This window comes from Eublepharis macularius, chromosome 6, assembly GCF_028583425.1.
Source record: "Eublepharis macularius isolate TG4126 chromosome 6, MPM_Emac_v1.0, whole genome shotgun sequence".
In the NCBI taxonomy this organism is placed as follows: domain Eukaryota; kingdom Metazoa; phylum Chordata; class Lepidosauria; order Squamata; family Eublepharidae; genus Eublepharis; species Eublepharis macularius.
The window spans coordinates 124,332,448-124,352,453 of record NC_072795.1 but is presented as its reverse complement, the minus strand read 5'-3'; the positions used below and the strand labels follow the sequence as shown (position 1 = coordinate 124,352,453).

General features: G+C 41.2%; 1 protein-coding gene across 2 annotated transcripts in view; it reads left to right on the top strand.

The window, feature by feature from the left end:
* KAT6B (lysine acetyltransferase 6B) overlaps positions 1-20,006 on the top strand; it is a 151,600-nt gene that overhangs the window by 69,981 nt on the left and 61,613 nt on the right. Inside the window, exons 3-8 of one of the 2 annotated variants that reach the window (XM_054983672.1) lie at positions 8,103-8,218; positions 8,435-8,516; positions 10,504-10,636; positions 13,355-13,410; positions 15,286-15,407; positions 18,252-18,367. In XM_054983672.1, the coding sequence (XP_054839647.1) occupies positions 8,103-8,218; positions 8,435-8,516; positions 10,504-10,636; positions 13,355-13,410; positions 15,286-15,407; positions 18,252-18,367 (625 nt within the window). Of the gene's footprint in view, positions 1-8,102; positions 8,219-8,434; positions 8,517-10,503; positions 10,637-13,354; positions 13,747-15,285; positions 15,408-18,251; positions 18,368-20,006 lie in introns of both variants that reach the window. The other variant, XM_054983671.1, reaches the window with a different exon arrangement.

Below are 20,006 nucleotides of genomic sequence, written 5' to 3'. Positions count from 1 at the left end.
GGTCCTTTAGGATTGGACCCCAGGGTCCAGTCTTCCTGAAACTTAGGGGGTCTTTAGTGGACAGTTAGGAGTAGGTTCCTTGCAAACTTGTTGGAGTCTGCTTGAAAATTGCCCCTCCAGCCTCCTGGATAGTTTCCCCCATAGGGAATACTGGCTAGATAAATCTGGGATTCTTTAAACTTGCCAAACTGGATTAGAGAATCATACCCAGATTTCAGAGATCCTGGAATTTTTTTGGGATCCCTGAAACTTAGATCTGGATAACCCGGAATTTTTTTTAGTGCACACCCCTAGTGGAGGGGACTATAATTTCCGTTAATTTCCGTGAGGCAGTGTAAGCACATACCTCCGTGATTTCATCAACATCCACAGTACCTCCCTGCCTGTGGTATTAACAAACATTTTAGGCAGCTGTAAAGAACAGAAAAAACTTGCATCGTTAAATCATTGTGATTTTTTTTTTAAACTTCAAGAACATGGTGAACTTCTAGATGAGTAATGATGGTAGCCTCAGGTGTGTGTGTATGCGGGGTTCCTGCAGGGAAAGCAGTACAAGGTTGCACTTGCATAATTTTTTTTTTAACACAATCAGATACATATCTGAACACTGGTAAACATTCAAGTGGCTGAATGTGCTGATTGCAACTGTGAAGCAGGTTGCAAGCTGAAATAACAGGTGATCAAGCTGAAATAAATGAATGGGTAATGAGAAAATCAGCAAATCCTAATGCATAGTACATATAAGTAAGCCCTGTGGCACAGAGTGGCAAGCCGCAGTACTGCAGCCCAAGCTCTGCTCACGACCTGAGTCCGATCCTGGCGGAAGCTGGGTTCAGATAGCCGGCTCAAGGTTGACTCAGCCTTCCATCCTTCTGAGGTCGGTAAAATGAGTACCCAGTTCCTGGGGGTAAAGTGTAGATGACTGGGGAAGGCAATGGCAAACCACCCCGGAACAAAAGTCTGCCAAGAAAACATCGTGATGCGACGTCCCCCCATGGGTCAGTAATGACTTGGTGCTTGCACAGGGGACTACCTTTACCTAGTACATATATTTTCATACCAGCAATGCTTGGCTATGCAAAAACTATTTATTAATTTATAGAATTTATACCCTGCCATTCTTCCTTCATCAGGGCCACCAAGCTCACTAACACATTAACATACATAATAAAATCACATCTTATAGACCATTAAAACCATTCTTTATGTGGAATGGATCAATGGAGATATAGGAAATAAAACAGTGTTCAATGCTTAGCTTTTTCTGTAACTCAGTAGACAACTCACTATGAAATTTGTCCCTGTAGCTGCTGATTTTGGTTTAGGGTAGGCATTAGTAGTGGAAAAATACTCCTTAACTTAGGGACAGTCTTAAGGAGGTCTAAGTAGAATCCTACTCAAATCAATTCAATAGGACTTATTCCTAGGAAAGTGTTCTTACCATAGCACTGTTAGGTGTCCTTAGATTACTGGTTCAACTGCAGACAGTCAGTTTTCTTAAGCTTTTCTTAAGCTGTTGTGAACCACCATGAATGCTGAGAAAGGCAGGCTATAAACATTTTAATAAATGAATAAATTATTTTTTAAAAGCTGTGTTCTTAAGAGCAAGAGTCCAGTGGCACCTATAAGACTAACAAAATTTGTGGTAGGATGTGAACTTTCATGAGTCACAGCTCACTTCTTTAGATACAGCTAGAATGGGAGTCCATCTGTCCTTATATCTTGGTGAGTGGAGTGATTTGATGCCTAATGACAATAACAGATAAGTGACAAAAGCTTCATTATTAAGACAATGCATCCACCTGGATTGAATCGAGACCTAGACTTCCTGTCTCATTATAATGCTGATTTCTCCACACCCACCACTCCTTCTGCATACTCCAACCTATCCAATCACGCCTGCTATTGACATTCACTAGCTTTTGTCACTTACCTGTTATTATCATTTGACATCTGAAATCACTCCACTCACCAAGATATAAGGACAGATGGACCCCCATTCTAGCTGTATCTAAAGAAGTGAGCTGTGACTCACAAAAGCTCATACCCTGCCACAAATTTTGTTAGTCTTATAAGTGCTACTGGACTCTTGCTGTTTTACACTGCTGCAGACAGACTAACACGGCCGGCTACCCATCTTGATCTGTGTTCTTAAGTCCTATAGGGCTGGGAAGTTTTGTAAATGTGTCCAGGTACCAGAGAGCTATCATAGGCCTTTGTTCCTTAGTGCATACAGCTATCTATGTAATTCATAATGTGGCCTTTAAGTTTTGAAGTGAAACAGTTTTTCAGGGCCTAAGTGGCTAAGAGTTAAAGGATGGATAAAACAATGTTACGCCACTTCTTATTCTTATTAGTGTTATCTTGGAATGAATATCCATCTAGTACACCAAATGAAGCTGTGCCCTAAAGGTGTTCTTTCCTCCCTGTTATTTAGCTTTTACTGTTCTTTTTATTCACTCTCATGGAGGCACTATAGGCTATCTCGCATTTGCAACTAGCTTATGAACAGGAAACAAGAAGGCCTACCCAGTATCTTCATGACATAATTTTTTCTTTCTACTTTCTGTTAGACTCTATTGGCTTCCCAGCTAATTTATGAAAATGCACTTTAACTAGATACCAAATGTATATGAAATATTTTTCTCCAATTTAGTTGTTACACTCTGGCTGTTTGCAAATGCAACTTTTCATTAATCAGTGCCTAATGCATGTCAGCTATTTTTCCATTATAACAATTCACCCTCAATTCTAAGGAACATCAGAGCTGGAAAACTCGACTTTCATGGATCAGCTTCCATTTGAATTAACACTGATGCATTCTCTCTGCCTCATTAAAGCTAAATTATGTTTAATTAGTTACTTAGATGTATTTAGATATACAAAATGACATGTTGAGACTGGCAGTCAAATTGCCAGATGGCTAAAGCTTAGCTACAGGTGACTTTAAAAAAATTGAAATCTGATATAATAACTTCTGAGCTTAACTTGAAATTAATTCTGTACTGTGCAAAAATAAATACTTTTATTATAAAAACTGTTCTCTTAAAATGGATTACTCATGCTATGTTCCTGCTTTCTTTATACAATGTATAGGAATGATGAGTTTTTCTAATCTAGTACTGCTCAGAAGAAATATTGCTTTGGGTTCCTGGGTTGTTGTTAGTATTACATAGCCACGGGAACCAAATCCACATTGCCATGTCCTGCTTAATTAGGATTTAGCGTTAGTAGTGGCATACTTCTTCTGTTGTGGTATCTTTTGTAGGCCATCCCATTACAAATTGTGTTTGGTCAACCAGGAGCCTTTGTTTAGGGATCTTCAGATCTTCAATAATGTGTCTTGTTGTTACAGTATTCTCCCATAACTTAGGAACTTTGTAATGACCTTGTTAGGGCAAGTATTATCTATTTCAACTTGTTCATCAGAAACCTTTGGCATTTTGTAATCTACTTTTTGCTGTAGTAGTAATAGTAGTAGTAACATTTGATTTATATACTGCCCTTCGGGACAACTTAGTGCCACACTCAGAGTGGTTTACGAAGTGTGTTATTATAATCCTCACATAGGATTGCCAGCCTTCAGGTTAGGGATGCCAGATCCCCAGCGGGGCCTCCACCCCCTGCCTCCACTTACCTGGCCAGCAAGGGGGGGGGTACACCTTCCATACGTGCTCCCGTGTGCAGCAGCAGCCTGGATCGGGCCTGTTTTGGGGCTGCTGTGGAGCCCAAATCAGGCTTGTTTCTTTTATCATGTCTCCTCTTAATTGTCTTTTTTTCAAACTGACACACACACACACACCATGCCGCCTTAATCTTTTCTACATAAGAAAGGTGCTCCAAGCCCTTAATTTCTTCATAGAAATTGTGGTCACCATCATAGAGAGTTTGAGATTGAAAGAGGAGGAAGTTTATACATGAGGACCATCCTCCAGTTTACTTGATCCCATAACAACTCTGGCTTCTGCCTTTTGCATGCTATTGAAACTACCTTCACCAAAGTCATTGTCTCCTCACTGTCAAATCCAAAGATCTCTCGTTCCTTGACCTCTCTGCTGCCTGTGATACAGTTGATTACTCTGACCTGCTCTGATGCTCTTCGCTTCAGCAGATTTCTATCAGATCATCTGTTAATTGTTTTACAAGGGAAAACTCTTACTGTGCCTGATCACGAGAGATCTGTCTTTGGTCCTCTTCTGTTCTCTTAACAGCCAGCTCTACCCTTGAATGTTCACTCCGAATCCAATCCTGTATCTCCAAATTGCCTTTCTGATATTTCTGCTTGGACAGCTCTTCACTGTTCCAAACTCATTATGTTCAAGATACGTTTCTTCCTAAGCCTTTGTCTGCTCGTGTACTCTTCATATCCATTGACAGTGTCTACACGCTGCAGAACAGGCATGAAGCCTGTATCTTTCTTTTCTCTTTGTTAGCAGTTTTCAGCCTCTCACTAAGTTCTATTGCTGCCTCCTTTACCCTTTTGCAAAAAATATGTGGTCCTTTCTCTCTGTTCTCCTGGGAAAATTTGCTTCATACTCTGATCATCTCTTGCCCTGGACCTTCTGCTCTCTGGTCTTCTGCTGTTGCACTTTGGCCCTCTTTACACCAAAATAGTTTGTCTTTCTTATCCTGGTTATGCATAAACTCGTGCCCTAGTTAGCTTCCTATCCACTTTTAGATACAGCATAGATTCCTTCAAAGCTCTCTGGGCCCTGAGAAATTCTTGCCAGTATTTTTAACTCCTACAGCCCCATTACCCTTCTGAAGTTCTCTGGATCCTTCAAATGACTTCTCCCTTTTTCTCGTGCTGCCCTTTATGCTTCATACTGCCTTCCAGGATACCTTCTTGATGCCATCCCTCACTTCAAATCTCTTCTGAGACTTATTTTTTCAGTAAAATGTTTTGGTTGAAGCCCTTAGCCTTGCTTCTCTGCCAGGCATGTGCAGTGGGAATCAATGCATATTAGTTCCCTATTTATCCCTGTCTCCCTTCCCTCTCTATGTTTTCTGTCTCCATTGTGTCCAATTTAGCTAGTATGCACCTTGGGATAAGTAGTTGTCCTCTTGTGCTTTGTAAAGCCCCATGAACCCCAGTTGTGCCATATAAACAAATGAATAATAAAGTGAACTGCTGTCAAAGACAGCAGGGCTCTGCTGCTTCTGCCCAAGGCTGGGGGGAATACACACAGAGTTCTGGGTCTTTGTTAAACAAGATTTTACAAAACTGCCAATGAGAGACTGTTCTCACATTAGCCTCAATAGCTGCCACCAGTTCTTTTGTTAATCCCAAGGCCCAGGAGAAAAAAGGACAAACCTCCCAGCCTGTCAGGAAGCTAAATAGAAGGTTTACCTTGCATGAGTGACTTGCAAGCAGAGTTTCTCAGCTAAGTTTTACCTGGTAGCTGGTTCAGGATCAAGACTAGAGATGGGCACGAACAGAAAAAAAACCAAACATGATGTTCGTTGTTCGTTGCCATCCGTTAACAGGGACTTGCGAACAACCACGAACATGCCCCTGTTCACGAACATGTTTGTAGTTGGCTGTTCGTGGGGGCCAGCAAGCTCTCCTCCAGCCATCATCCAAGTCAAGATCCCTACTGCACCACTCCCAGAAACCTGACCTGAGCAGGCACCAGGAAAGGTACCTATAATAAATAATAGCTTGGCCCCAGAGCCTGGCACCAGCCCTGGAACTTGAAGGGGTAGATCCCTATCCCACCACACACAAAGAAAATTCAAGCTCCAGTGCACTCTCTCTATCAAAATGCCAACAGCAACTGTCTCTCTCCCTCTCCACTGTCTGCAAAGTCAGAGCTGGGAGCCCCCCTCCCCCCTTCTCTTTGCTCCCTTGTTGTAACAAATTTAGAGCTCCAAACTTGAAAGGAAGAGCTGCCTATCAAGCTAAATTGGACTTAGATTGGGGTTTCCAGAGCAACAGCAGGAGTTCAGACAGAGTTCAGGCAATCCCTGCCTAAGTTGCCAAGGGAATTGATTGCAGGTGCCAGACTGTCTGGCTTGACGAACAGCAGAACAGCAATGAACGAGGCTTGCAACGACCACCTGTTCGTTTAGAATGGGGCCTCACAAACAGCTTGTTCGTGAACAGCAGATTGGGCTGTTCGTGGCTTTTTTTTGTTCGTATTGCTGTTCATGCCCATCTCTAGTCAAGACACAGGTTTTAGCCTTTTGAGGTTTCAGAGTCAAGAACCACACAAGATAAAAATATATATATTTATTTAAGGTGCAAAGATATTCAAAAAAGACAAGACAGGCTGTAGGGATAAAAAAAACCTAAACCTTAGCATATAATCTCTAACTACACATATCACAGTAGTTCCAGAAGGCAAACGTAAGTTAGGCACAGGGGCAAATAACCTCAGAGACAGACAGAACTTTAGTTGTTAGATCCATGACAGCAGACAAAAAGATGGTTGCAGTGGAGCAGCCATCCTGTAAAGGGAAATTAGCTTCTCTCTCTTAGCCTCTAGCCACTCCATGTTGCTAACTTATTTTATGGGTAAAGGGGTCTCAATTGGCTCAGGCCTGTTAGCCAATCAGAACCCTAAGACTTGAAGTCACAGTTGCTAGCAAGACTACGTGAGTGGGCAGAAGTGAAACCAATCTGTAGCTTTGGTCCCAGCCTCTTTCCCACAGGTGTGAGATTTGCTTAGAGTTCAGGAATGTTAATTGGTTCAAATTTGAGCCATGGAGGCTCTGATAACGAACTAACTCTTTATCTCCGGGATCGCTGTGTAGTTAAGCTGCTAGCAAGCTCTGTAAACTTTCTCAGGCCTTTCTTCTGAACCAAAGATTTTAATATGTCCACAGTTGAACAGCAAAGTTCAGGACTTAAAAGGACCTGTGATGGGCTTGGAATGGTCATTATCCTGTACTCACAGGGCACTGTGTTCCTATTGCCTCTTCTGATTTGATTGTCTGCCTTTATTGCTGAGATCCAAGGCAGATTGCATAGTGCAAGTGAAAATACAATATAATCGACAGCTAAGACATTCATTGAGCAAGTGAGTCATCTGGTGAAGGAGAACAAATGAACAATGGATGTGCAAATTAGTTCCAAGCTACATTCTGTTTCCCCCCTCTAACTACAGACATTGGTTAGAGGCATTTTCCTCTTCCATTTTATGAAAGTTTTGTAGTGGGGGGCTAGCCCAGGTAAACATTGGTTGAAAGATTTGCAAAGCCATTGACCAAGCATTCCTAATCTGTTTTGCCTTGTGGCCACATTTGCAATTTTGATAACAGGGAATGGGCACCACCACAAAATGGTTGCCACGAGGTACTGGGGCCAGTTACAAAATGTTAGCAAGTTGCCAGCTAAGCACCTTCCTTCTGTGAAGTCAGTTGTGTCTAGGTTCTCCTGTTCCAGCGAGATGGAGGAAAGCTAGAATTGATCTTTATCTTGGGGAATAAGCAAACCCATTGGTGGGTGCCATGGTGCCCTTGGGCTCCATGTTGGGGGTCATTGCCTTTGCCTATTTCTGCTTCCAGGTACTTACTGACATGCCATAGGTTTCCACAGGCATTGCATAATGTATCTAGCTCAATTCTCACCTTCTCTCCATAGGCATGTTCATCCTCAGGACAGCAGATAGGTTGTTGGTTGGAAAGAATCTACATACAAGTAGCACAAATTAGAACAATATCCATTTCCTCTTGCATTTTTATAGTTTTCTAGCCCTCCTGTTGTACGCACTGTAGAAACATGTACCAATAGCAGTCAGATTCGAAGAAATTAAAGCTAAGAGTGCTGTTGAGTGTCAGCTGACTAGTGTATTTCATGAAAATGACCCAGAGTACGTATTTTCAGAAGTAGTTTAACATAAAATGAAAGGTCAGACAATTGTAACAGTTTTGCCATGCAGCATGAACAGTAAACACAAATATTGTTGGCTCCAATAGTAATAATAATGATAATAATAATAATTTTTAAAAACCTGAACAGCCACTCCTCATCCCGCCCATGAGATGAATCTCTTGGGAATAGACAGCACTGGGGAGGTCTACTGTGAAAAGACGTCATAGAGCTTCAAGGTGTTCTGGAACACTGTAAAACTTCATGTATAAATATTACCTTTTTGTAGGACATCCATCATGTTTGAAATTTTGTCTGGAGTTGACGACAAATGTGAAGGCCTTAAGATGGCAGTGTATTGAATGCAAGACATGCAGTGCCTGTAGAATCCAAGGCAAAAATGCGGTAAATTTTAATCCCTTAATACAGTACAATGTTCAGTATAATTTTCACTGTTTTTAGGGCTAATTGAACCAAACTTATAGGATTAGCTAACAGGGACTCTTTTAAAATGGATGAAATTTATATATTTTTCATTTTTATTAATGTTTTTACTTAACCAAGATATTTAAAATGTATGTAAGATCACTTTACTTTTCCCCTCCTTTTTTCTTTATCCAGGATAATATGCTTTTCTGTGATTCTTGCGACAGAGGATTCCACATGGAATGCTGTGACCCGCCTCTTTCCCGAATGCCAAAAGGTGATCAATTAATATCCTTCAAATACATTTAGCCTGGTGGGGTAGTCTTGCTCAATCAATATATATCTTGACTATCAGTGCAGTATCATGAACTGATTTAGTGAATTATTTATGCAGTAGCTGTTAGCATCAGTCAGACTGTGTATTTGTTGTGGCCCTTTGAAGCAGTCCCTCTTTTATGTGTATTAGTCATTACTTCTGTTCCAGTCTGTCGAGCGTTGTACAGGCAGGAGCTTGTAGAGGAAAAGCCAGGGCTGAGCTAGCAAGGTATCAAAGGACATACCAAATCCATCTCAAAGTGTGAACTTCAACCTGAATCTCCCAGCGTAGAGCCTAATGATTCTCTAGCCTTGCTCATTGGCGGGCAGAACTTTGGATTTCTTGTTGAAAAGTTCAGGAGGTGCCTAAACAGAGATCATCCTTCTCGCCTTCCTAAATGAAGCGAAGCAGTGCCACCACTAATTTGATTTTCTCTGCCAAGATGACAGATGAGTCAGTGACGCATTTATTTTTTTGCACACTTATTAAAATGTCAGTTTCCAGCGATGATAATCTTGGTTACAGCACTCATTTGCCTTTCTCTTGATTCTCTTAATACGTTTGCAGCTTTAAGCTATTTGCAAATTAGTCAGAATCAAATATCTTTGGTCATCCTTGGTCATCTCAGATGTATTGAAATAATTCAACTGAATGATTAATAGTTTAAAAGCCAAAGTGTTATTAAAAATGCCTTACTTGTTGGCAGTGTGTGTGCGGAAAAAAAGAGATAACTTTACTATATGGATGTGTGTAGTTCTGACTTTCTTCTGCATACTCTCGTTCGGAAATCAAATCATTCCTGAAGTCAGAGAACATTAACGATGTTAGCACTAAGCCTTTTGCTGCTTTTTGGAGAAAAATATTGTGTGCTTCTTGGGTGAAAATGAATCATGTAACAGGAAGAAAGTTGGAATACAAATTATGCTACGTATGACCCCAGCCTGTGATCTTCGTTGCCTTAAGATGGAATTAATTCCTTCCAGCTCATAATTTCAAAGAACTACCAGTTTTGTGTATGGAATTGTAAATGAGCAGATCTACTTTGGGAGACTGTCTGTAAAGCAGAATAACAATATAATAGTTTTCCTTCTCATGCCTTTTTTGCTGGTCTAATGATAGGCTTATGTTTGGCTGTTTTCTTACACTTTTTTTTATCTCGATGACTCTTTTTGGCTTTCTTGGACGTACTCCCTCTTCTCTTCCTGGGTGGAAATTTCCTGTGATATGGTACTGTATTGGTATACCTGGACCCAGATATTTTCATGACCGTGCTGTCCATACCCTGACTGAAAGGTAGATAGCAGGTTCCAGAGATACTAGGCAGTGAACCAATTTTTGTTACATCCAGGGCTCATTTTGAGGGGGAATGTGCTGGAACGCAGTTCAGGCAGTTCCCCAAAGAGGTCACATGTCAGGTGGCCCCGCCCACCTGACTCTCGACTATTTGGGGCCCGTTTCAGCCTGGATTGGGGCCGAAATGGCCTGGATCAGACCAAAACGGCCTGGATCGGGCCTCTGACGTATGGTGGATCACTCTCCCACTCAGCAGCGGCCGATCCTGACAATTTTGGGCCCCTTTTCAGCCATTTTCAGCCCTTTTTTGCCATTTTGGGCCCAATTTCGGCCCTGAATGGCCAAGATTGGGTCCAAAACAGCCAGGATAGGTGATGTCAGGGGGTGTGGCATATGCAAATCAGTTATGCTAATGACACACTTAGGTCAAGGGTCATGGCTTATGCTAATGAGTTATGCTAATGAGTTATGCTAATGAGTTCCTCCCGCTTTTTTTCTACAAAATGATCCCTGGTTACATTAGACCTTATTTTCTACCAAGGAAGAATGAGGTAGAGAGTGGACAGTAAATTATTTTGTCTTGCTGCCAATTGGTAAAAAGATGATTGTAAAGAGTTAGCATAGTTCATGGGATTTATTTTTAACATCAATGCAGGTATGTGGATTTGCCAGGTTTGCCGACCAAAGAAAAAAGGAAGAAAGTTACTTCATGAGAAAGCAACACAGATAAGGCGGCGATATACAAAACCTATTGGACGACCAAAAAATAAACTAAAGCAACGAATGTTGTAAGTATTCTTTTATTTTCTTTTATGGCAATGAGGAACTTGGTATCACAGGGGGTGGGGTGGGAGTTAGTTCATCTCTTCTCCTGATTCAGACAGTGGCCCGACGGCTGCTGCTTAGGGACAAGAATACATCTGGATATCCAATCAGGGAACTCTATTCTGCAATTTGGACCTTAGTTTCTGTATATTCTTAAAAAGCAGCTTCTGTTTCTAATCCTTCCCATGCTGTGTTATAAAGATTGGTGACCTAGGTGAGAGCACTTCCATAATGAATTCATGTAACATAGATAGAAATATATTGCTGATGTGCAAGAGTGGCTGCCCTTAGTGTGTTAAATCAACTGCAGAATAAATTGTCAATAGACATAAGGGAAAAGTTGAATTTAACTTTGTTGATGGAATGCAATCAAATGGGGAGACTATAATACTATTACTGAATTTATTTCAACATCATAAGCATTAATAACGGAATAGCACTGTTTAGTAGAGCTTTGTTTGCGGCACTGAATGATAGTGTGAAATCATATAGCATGAAGAGCTTGTTAACCTTTGCAGGCAGAAGGTTATTAGCATATGTGGCACCCAGCAATACGTTTTGTAGCTATAGGAATGAATTTCTAGAATTAAAATAACAACGCTTCTGTGAAAAGATTTTATTAAGACTGAGAAGATTAACAGCTAACTGTGTTTAGTCATGTGTTGGAGTAGGAAAATGGGGTGGGGACCAGGTTTAAGACTAGTTGGCTATTCAGGAAACCAGATGGCAGCCCTAGGCTGCTTCATTTCTAATTATACGCATTCTATTGGTATCAATTAGTTTCACTATTAAGGAAAATTATGGAAGGAATCCATCCACTACAACACATTCTATTTGTTAAAAAGTTAGTTGTATGCCCAGCAGGGACAGGAAAAGAATTCGATCCAATTGTGCAGCTTTGTGGTGCTTTTCAGTTTGATAACTCATCCCAGGTCTGTGTATTTTTCTTTAACTGAAAACACTTGTAGCAATCTGATATTTCAAGAAAATACCATTCTTCATTATCACCTCTGGGATTCTGCATCTTCAGTCATCATTAGCTTTTAGCTAAATCAGCATGTGCTACGCACCTTCCCAGTAAAACTCAGATCTGCTTTATCTTCCATGTCATGCCTTTCCCAGTTCTTATTTTCCTTTGATCATAATTTTATTTTAACCTTCTGCAGGATTCTCCATGGGCTAAACTTGCACATTTTAAAAGTTAAATACCATGGTGTACATTTTGACTTAATGCTGTAAGGAACTGCATCATTCTTCTTTTATGAATGCCATTTATTTTTAGTGGTATTTTGGAGCTCATTTGAAAGCATACACAAGCCTGCCATACTGGCCTTTGAGTATCTCTTTCTCCTGTTAAAGTGTAGTAGCAGTTACCTTCATAGTTGCTAATCTGAAAATGTCAAACGTTTTGATGCTTTTCTCACATGACGCTTTGCATCTCCTGGGAGCATGTTGTACATAGTTATTATCAGCGTTCAAGAGAAACGTTACTAATGTAATGAAATACAACACAGTAATTGTGCGCCTCATTGAAATGGTGTGTGGATGTGTATGGAATGTTTAATTGTATGTGGTGTTGGGACAGTGCAGACTTAACACTAGCTTATTGCTGATGTCAGTAAATCAGGAGTCACTTTCAGGAATGTTTACACCCTTCCTGCAGACTTCCTTTAGACCAGCATCTAAAACTGCAGAACAAATTAGGTTTGAAGACTGACTTAAAGGAGAGACCAGTTAGTCTTATTCCCAATTAATGCTCACACTAGTTAGTTGTGGGGGAGGGGATGCTATATAAAGGGCACACAGAGCTGGATTCTTGCACAAGCTAAGTAAACTACAGTTTAGATCATCAGATTACGAGAGGTCTTTAAAATTTTAAAAACGGCTAAATTACCATTTTTTTGGTAATAATAACAACTATGCTTGTATACCACTCTCCTAGACAGATTAGTGCCCCATTCCAAGCAATGAGCAAAGTCAGTGTTGTTATTATCCCCACATTACAGCTGTTGAGCTGAGGCTGAGTGGCTGACCCAAGGCCACCAACTGAGCTCACGGCAGTAGTTGGATTCGCACATCAGAGTGCTGATTCACAGCCCAACCACGTAACCACTCTTAAATATGACACAGTCTGGGGCTTTAGCAGGTCTTAACTTGGCCATGAGGAAACAAGAGTTCTGTTGGTGGATCTTGATAGAATAAGTGTGCTTAGCAGAGAACCAGTATTGCATCTGCAGTGGCCCATTGCACCTGTCGTCGTTACTGTGCATTATATAGAGTGCTTGATAGTTTTTGCCTTTTTTGTCATCACAGTTCTGTGATTTAATCATTTCATGGCTAGTGGGCTAAAGCTAACAGAACGTGGCTTGCCCTAAGGCATCAAGTAAGTGAATGGCCGTGTTCAATTTGAAGACATACTTTGACCTAGGACCACTCTGACTGTCATTTTTAGTTTGTCATTATTGTCAAAAAGACCCTCGTTTAAAAAGTTGGACAATGGGTTTGTTACGAAATTACACCAGCTTCCTTCTTTATTCATCAGTTCTTTGATATTTGGTCACAAGTTCTTTCAGGTTTAAGCTAAAGAGCATGAATATTTTGAATGCCGTCCTGTTCCTTTTTTATTTCTTATCCTTGGTTCTTCAGCGCTGACTTCTTATTTTCCAAATTTCTTTGCTTAGGTCTGTAACCAGTGATGAAGGATCCATGAATGCATTCACAGGAAGGGGGTCACCTGGTAGGGGTCAAAAGACTAAAGTCTGTACCACACCTTCATCTGGTCATGCTGCATCTGTGAAGGATTCAAGCAGCAGATTGGCTGTTACAGACCCCACCTGGCCTGGTGCCACCACCACCTCCAAAATCACCACCACCACCTCCACCTACATACCTGCCTCTACACTTAACGTTAACAAGAAAACCAAAGGGCTCATTGATGGCCTTACTAAGTTTTTCACACCGTCACCCGATGGTCGCAGATCACGAGGTGAAATAATAGACTTTTCAAAGCATTATCGACCAAGGAAAATGGCCTCTCAGAAACAATCATGTACTTCTCATGTGTTGGCTACAGGTACCACACAAAAGCTAAAACCTTCTTCACTTCCACCCCCAACCCCCATCTCTGGTCAGAGCCCCAGTTCACAAAAATCCAGCACTTCCATCTCTTCTAACTCTCCCCAAAGCTCCTCCAGTCAGTCAAGCGCACCCTCCTTTAGCAGTCTTCCCAATAACAGTCAGCTAAAGGGACTTTTTGATGGACTTTCTCATATTTATACCACTCAGGGACAGTCTCGAAAAAAGGGGCACCCAAGTTATGCACCACCCAAGCGTTTGCGTCGTAAAGCAGCATTCTCTTCCACATCCAAGTCTAATACTGCTTTCTATGGAAAGAAAGATCTTAGAAGTAGGTTTATTTCTCATTCCTCCACCTCTGGATGGGGTATGTCTAGAGGACGTGCTTTTAAAGCAATTGCTCACTTCAAGCAAACAACTTTCCTTAAAAAGCGCAGGATTCTAGGCAGATTAAAGTATAAAGTGACCCCTCAAATGGGGACCCCCTCACCAGGGAAGGGGAGCTTGGCAGACGGAAGGATTAAACCTGATCAGGATAATGGTAAGCAACAGGTCAAAGCGCCAACCAAACCCGCGTCCCGTCCAAATCCAAATTCTTATTTTGTCACATAGGTCTCAGCTATTTTTCTTGTTCTTACTTCACTCTCATACAAAAGCAGTGAACCTCTGACCTTGTAACTAATGCTGACTAAATCTCCAAAGTGTTTTTCCAACTAATACTGTACCACCTTGTTGTTTGTCAGTTTATGCATATGTAGCGGCACTAGATCCCCTCCATGTCTTCATGATATTGCTTATGCCTTTGTGATGCCGTATTGTTAGCCACTTCATGCTGTCCCTTGCCCTTTCTCTGGCCGTAGTGCTGTCAGCGTTTATCAGGACGACCATTTCAACTCTTCATTTCCCTCTCCTTCATTGCTTTTCCATGACCAATTCCATCCTGCTACACAACACTGGATCTGTACTGCTGTGCAATTTTACTCTTCCCAATTTTTTAAAAATAAATCTTTCCTTTTTAAAGAGAAATTGTCTGTGCTCTTAGCTGTAGTCTGTTCTAGCTTGTTATAAATAGTGTTGTCTGAGCTTAGTTTAGTGTCGGAGGTTGTTTTTTACTTTTTTAAAATAGAGGTTGCATTGGAAATTTGCCAGAATACTAGAAATCTATGCTGCTGTCTTCATTGTTTGATATAGGTTTAATTTGTTTTCCTCAACCTCTGGATGGGGCACGTCTGGAAGAGATTCTTTTAAAATATTCATATGTTATAGACTTGGAGTAGAAAGGGAACTCCGTCCTGAGTGAGGACAGGACAGTATATGCAGATGATGATCTGATGATGATGGTAGTGTGTCTTTTAAACAAACATGCAAGCGTGGCAGTCGTAACAGCCTAACAATGATAAAAGCTTGCTATCTCATCTGGGAAGCATGGGGAAAACCATTGAAGAGTCATAGCTGCTAATATGGTAGAAGTAGGGGTGCATACGACATTGTCACCATCGTGTTGTTGAATAAACTCTCTGCTGGTTTTAAACAACAGGTACTGAAATCAAAATAAGCATCAAACAAGAAAATACAGATTTATTTCTGGTGGGAAGCAAGGACATTATTACTGAAGAAGACCTGGAAATGTTTAAGCAGGCTCGAGAACTTGCCATGGAGGTCAGTATGGCACCAAGAAATAAATGTCTTGGTAATGAATAATATTGCTATCATGTAAATTGCCAGATGAAGAAGCAAAAAAAAAATTCTATGCTTGCATCATTCATTCTTTAAAGATAGGCTTTTAATCTAGTACTTCTCTATCTCGGAACCCATATCTCTTGAATGGAGTGGACCAGAATAAGTTTTGGGTCATTTCACACTGGATGTAGAGCAGAATAGCTCATGAATCTTCTCGCCGCACTCCTGTGTCTTTTCTGAAGTTTAGAGATGTCCACTTTCTTGCTTTCTCTGTGTCTTGTATAAAGTCATCCACCAAGACCAGTCCATTCTCACTCAGAAGAGGAGGTCCTTCTTGACTGAGCGGTGATTCCTTCCAGTGGCAGAGCAGATGGGGACAAACCAGAGCTACCCAGGACCGTGGCTGGGGGTGCCCTTCTCCTTTGGCAATTCTTTTTCTGCCTCAGCAAGGAATGCAGTCATATTAAATACCAGATAGCTAATCTCTGTAGGATAGTCAAGTCAAGTCAAGTTTATTATTACAGTCTGCGACCAGCTGTGGGATAGTCAAATGTAAGTGTGAGTTTCTTTAAAATATTTTGAACAAAGCTAGTAAAATGCTGATTTAGACTATGTGGCTTTGAACTTGTCCTATCCAGTTGATTCTCCTTTGATTTTGTATACTAGTCAGATTTTACATTTCTTCTTTGGTTAAAGAAGGTTGAAGATTGGGGTGTGCACAAAAAAAAATTGGTAAATCCGAATTGGGGATACTGAACCAGAGGAAAAAAATCGATATTCCCTGAATACTGAACTGAATCTCTAGTTTGGTTCAGTAATATAGCAGAAATTCAGCAAAATTTGGCCATTGTTTCCTATGGGCAACTCAGTCCAGGGGTTATCCTGAGGGCAGAAAGGGGGGCATTTTTCAACCAATCTTCACCAAATTTGCAGGGAATCTGCTCCTAACTGTCCTCTAAAGACACCTTGCCCCAATGTTTCATGAAGATTGGAACCCAAGGTCATTCACAGTAGCCAAGCACTGGGTTCAGCCAGTGGTGGAACACCACAGAGCAGAACCAAGCAGTACCCAACCACAAGCACAAGGCATTCCCTTGCTTCAGTTTGCTTCTGTTGGACTAAGTTGCAACAGTGTACCTTGCTTCAGTTTGGTTTGGGTGGAATGGATATGATTCTCTGGTGTGATGTTGGTCCCCGTGCTTCACATCGGTTTTGAGGGGATTCTATTCCCTTGCTTCAGTTTGCTTCTGTTGGGCTAAATTACATCAGTATCTCATGTATCAGTTTGATTTGGGTGGAATGGATGTCATTCTCTGGTATGATGTTGGCCCCCTTGCTGCACATTAGTTCTGGGGAGGATTCCATTTTCGTGCTTCAGTTTGCTTCTGTTGGGCTTGCTCTGGGGTGAGTTTGCATTTGGGAGTATGCCTTGGCCATGGCAGCTTTGCCCATAGAATTGATTCCCAGGGTCTAATTTTCCTGAAACTTGGGGGGTCTTTGGAGGACAATCAGGAGTAGGTTATTGGCAAACTTGGTGGTTTGCTTGAAAAATGCCACCCCAAGCCCCTGGACAGCCCCCAGATAGTTTTTTCCCCCATAGGGAACAATTAAGAGTGGCTGGGGGCACCTTGTTTGGGGGCTCATAGAATTGCCCCCAGGGTCCAATCTTCATGAAACTTGGAGGGTCTTTAGAGAACAGTCGGGTAGATTCCCTGCAAATTTGATGGAGTTTGGTTGAAAAAGATCCCTACCCCCTCTGCAAAAAAGCAGGAACTACAGGGTTTTTTGATGTTTCTTTGCAGAGAAACAGCAAACATCCCAGCCTGTATTATCGAATTTTACCAAGTCCCAGTCTGTATTACCGAATTTTACCAAGTTCGGTAAAACTGAGTTTGATATTCTGTACCTGATTCAGTATTCATTATTTTGATCCAGAATATTGGGATTTTACCGAATCACCTAAATGTGGTTTTTAAATTCTGAATACTGAAATGCAAACTGGGTGGTTCTTTTCTTTTTTTGTCTTCGCTTCCATTGTGTTATGTTAGGCCATGGTGATTTTTTGGAAAACGAACCGTTCTGCGCTAATTACCACTTCTCTCAAATAACTAAACATTCCAGCAGTGTTCTATCGGTACTTTTTCTTTTAACTAAATTCCCAGTGCCCTTATTTTCAGTTGTGTTTGCTTTGTTTAAGAGAATCTTTCCTCAATCTTAGAATCATCCTGTTTCTGATCGATATGATGTTTCCTGTTCACTTCTTATTTAACTCGGCTGAAGTTAATGGGTTGGATCCAAACTAAATTCCACAGATTTCCCCTCCCCGTTGTAGGACCCCCTCCCTCGTGTTGTTCCTCAGGTCCCCTGTTCCCCCGAGGCATCATTTTATGGGTATCATTGGGCTGCAGTGGCAGAAGTGAGGCAGGGTTGTTCCATTTCGCTACTGGAAAATTTAGTCAGGATTGACCACTCTATTTCCTAATGACTGGTGGGTTAAAACTGCCTTCATGAGCTTAAGAAAGAAGAGTTGAAGTAAAAACTGATCTTTTCCAAAGAGGGAGCATTTGTTAGGGCCTTGTCAGGTGGTTTTACATGTACAACTTTTGGTTGAGCTGTTTGTGGACATCAGTGAAAAGTTCATATTTTTCGTGATATGAAAATAGCAGCTTTCTCTGCTGTTTGTTCTTCTCTGAGGAGATAACTTGCACTCTAACAATTAGCGGCAACCAGGATATCTAATAGTGTTCAAAAAGGAGAGCTTGCTGTGCATTCATAAAAATCTTTCTCTCCCCTCCCCCCCCCAACCCCTTATATGAATAATAGAAGATCGGATGCAAAAATGGTGGTGAAACAAATGGCCGGTACCCTTCAGTGATTGAATTTGGAAAATATGAAATCCAGACCTGGTACTCCTCACCTTACCCGCAGGAATATGCAAAGTAAGAGGGCAATTCCTATATTTAATACACAGGATAGAAAGAAACTACAGCCCATTTCATGACAGATTAAAATTCATTAAAATTCCCACAGCTGACAAAGTGGTCCCCTTTTATATACTTACAAAACCTTTCAAGCTAATTTCTGGAATATTAAATTATAACACCATATCTCCATAATCTCCTGCTTGTTTTATTCTTGATCACATAATTGTTATTGAAGACAACTTTAATGTGAAGTTGGCCATGCTAAAATGAAGAGAGTTTGAAATACCACAGCTAGAGAGAAGCCTGTTCAGCTAACAGTCTGAAATGACAGATTTGGACTATTTCTGCATTGCTGAGAAATTGCGGGTATAGTTTCACCTGACATTAAACCTACAAGATCATAAATTCAATGAGCTGGGGTAGTTTTTTGAAAACGTCTGTCATGAAATGGAGATCTGTTATTGCCAACAGAAACACAAGCCGGGATTGTAGCAGTCCTTCCTTGACGAAATGTCTATAAATACTGAGCCATGAAAACTCATGTTTGATACCCCCATAATAATTAATTGCAGTCTAATTATGAACACTTTGAACCTTGTTAAAATATTATTATGATTTATTGTTAACTTTTTATTGGCCTTTAAGTGAAGCGTTGGACTTGAACACCAAGATAATTTCCCAAAGAAACTGAGTATTAAGTGGAGTGGTGGGCGGAAATGTTGGGCTCGGAAGTTGGAGAACTCTGGTTCAAATCCATGCTCAGCCGATGAAACTTTCTGCGTGGTCTTGAGCAAATGATTCAGCTGATCCTGACTGTTGGGAGGCCACTGTGCTTTTCCAAGCTCCTTGTACAAATGTCAAGTTAAAGATACGCCAGCTTGTTTTTTCTCCCTAAATGCTATTAATTTGCAGGCTGTATTCTGAGCTCTGTATTTGGAGTTTTACAGAATTTAGATTGGGTGTAGTGCTAGGGCAGAAGGAAGAAAAGAAGGAAGTAATGAGAAATAATGGTTGGTCAGGCTCCTTGGAGCTCACTTCGGGTTTCAGCTCAGGAAAACTTAATCAGCATGCAAAAACATTTGCCAAAAAAACTGGGACAGAGCTCAGGATTTTTTTTCTCTGCTAGGAACTCAGCCTCTTCCTTCTCCCTCCTTCTCCAACCATACTTTTTTATGGATGTAGCTGTGCCTGGACAAGTCTAGTAGTGGCCAGGTAGGCAGTCGACTGACCAATTAGCTAGCCAACGGGTGAGGAAAGAGACTCTCTTCTTTCCTCTGGTATCTTGGAGGCATCCGAGATGTGGCTTTTCACAATGCATCCTGGGGGATGTAGTTCAGAGAATGCATTGTCAGCCATCCTTTGTTTCCCTGGATGTCCTCCTGAGGCACTGTGCCATCACCAGCTTGGCCCAGGAGCTGTAGCACAAGAATAAGGGTTGGAAGGGGGAAGGAGGTTCTATTCTCTGGCTCAGATTCTGTATATGAACTAGGGGAAAATTTGCAATTTGCTTGCCTTTATATTTGAAGGTGCATCTTATGAGATGGTAGTTGCAAAGCTTGAATTTCCGAGCACAGGGAATTAGAGTTCAGCAGCATCTCTAACAACAACTGGCTTAGAAGGATGGGACTCTGTTTAGGATTGCTGTGCAAGTCAC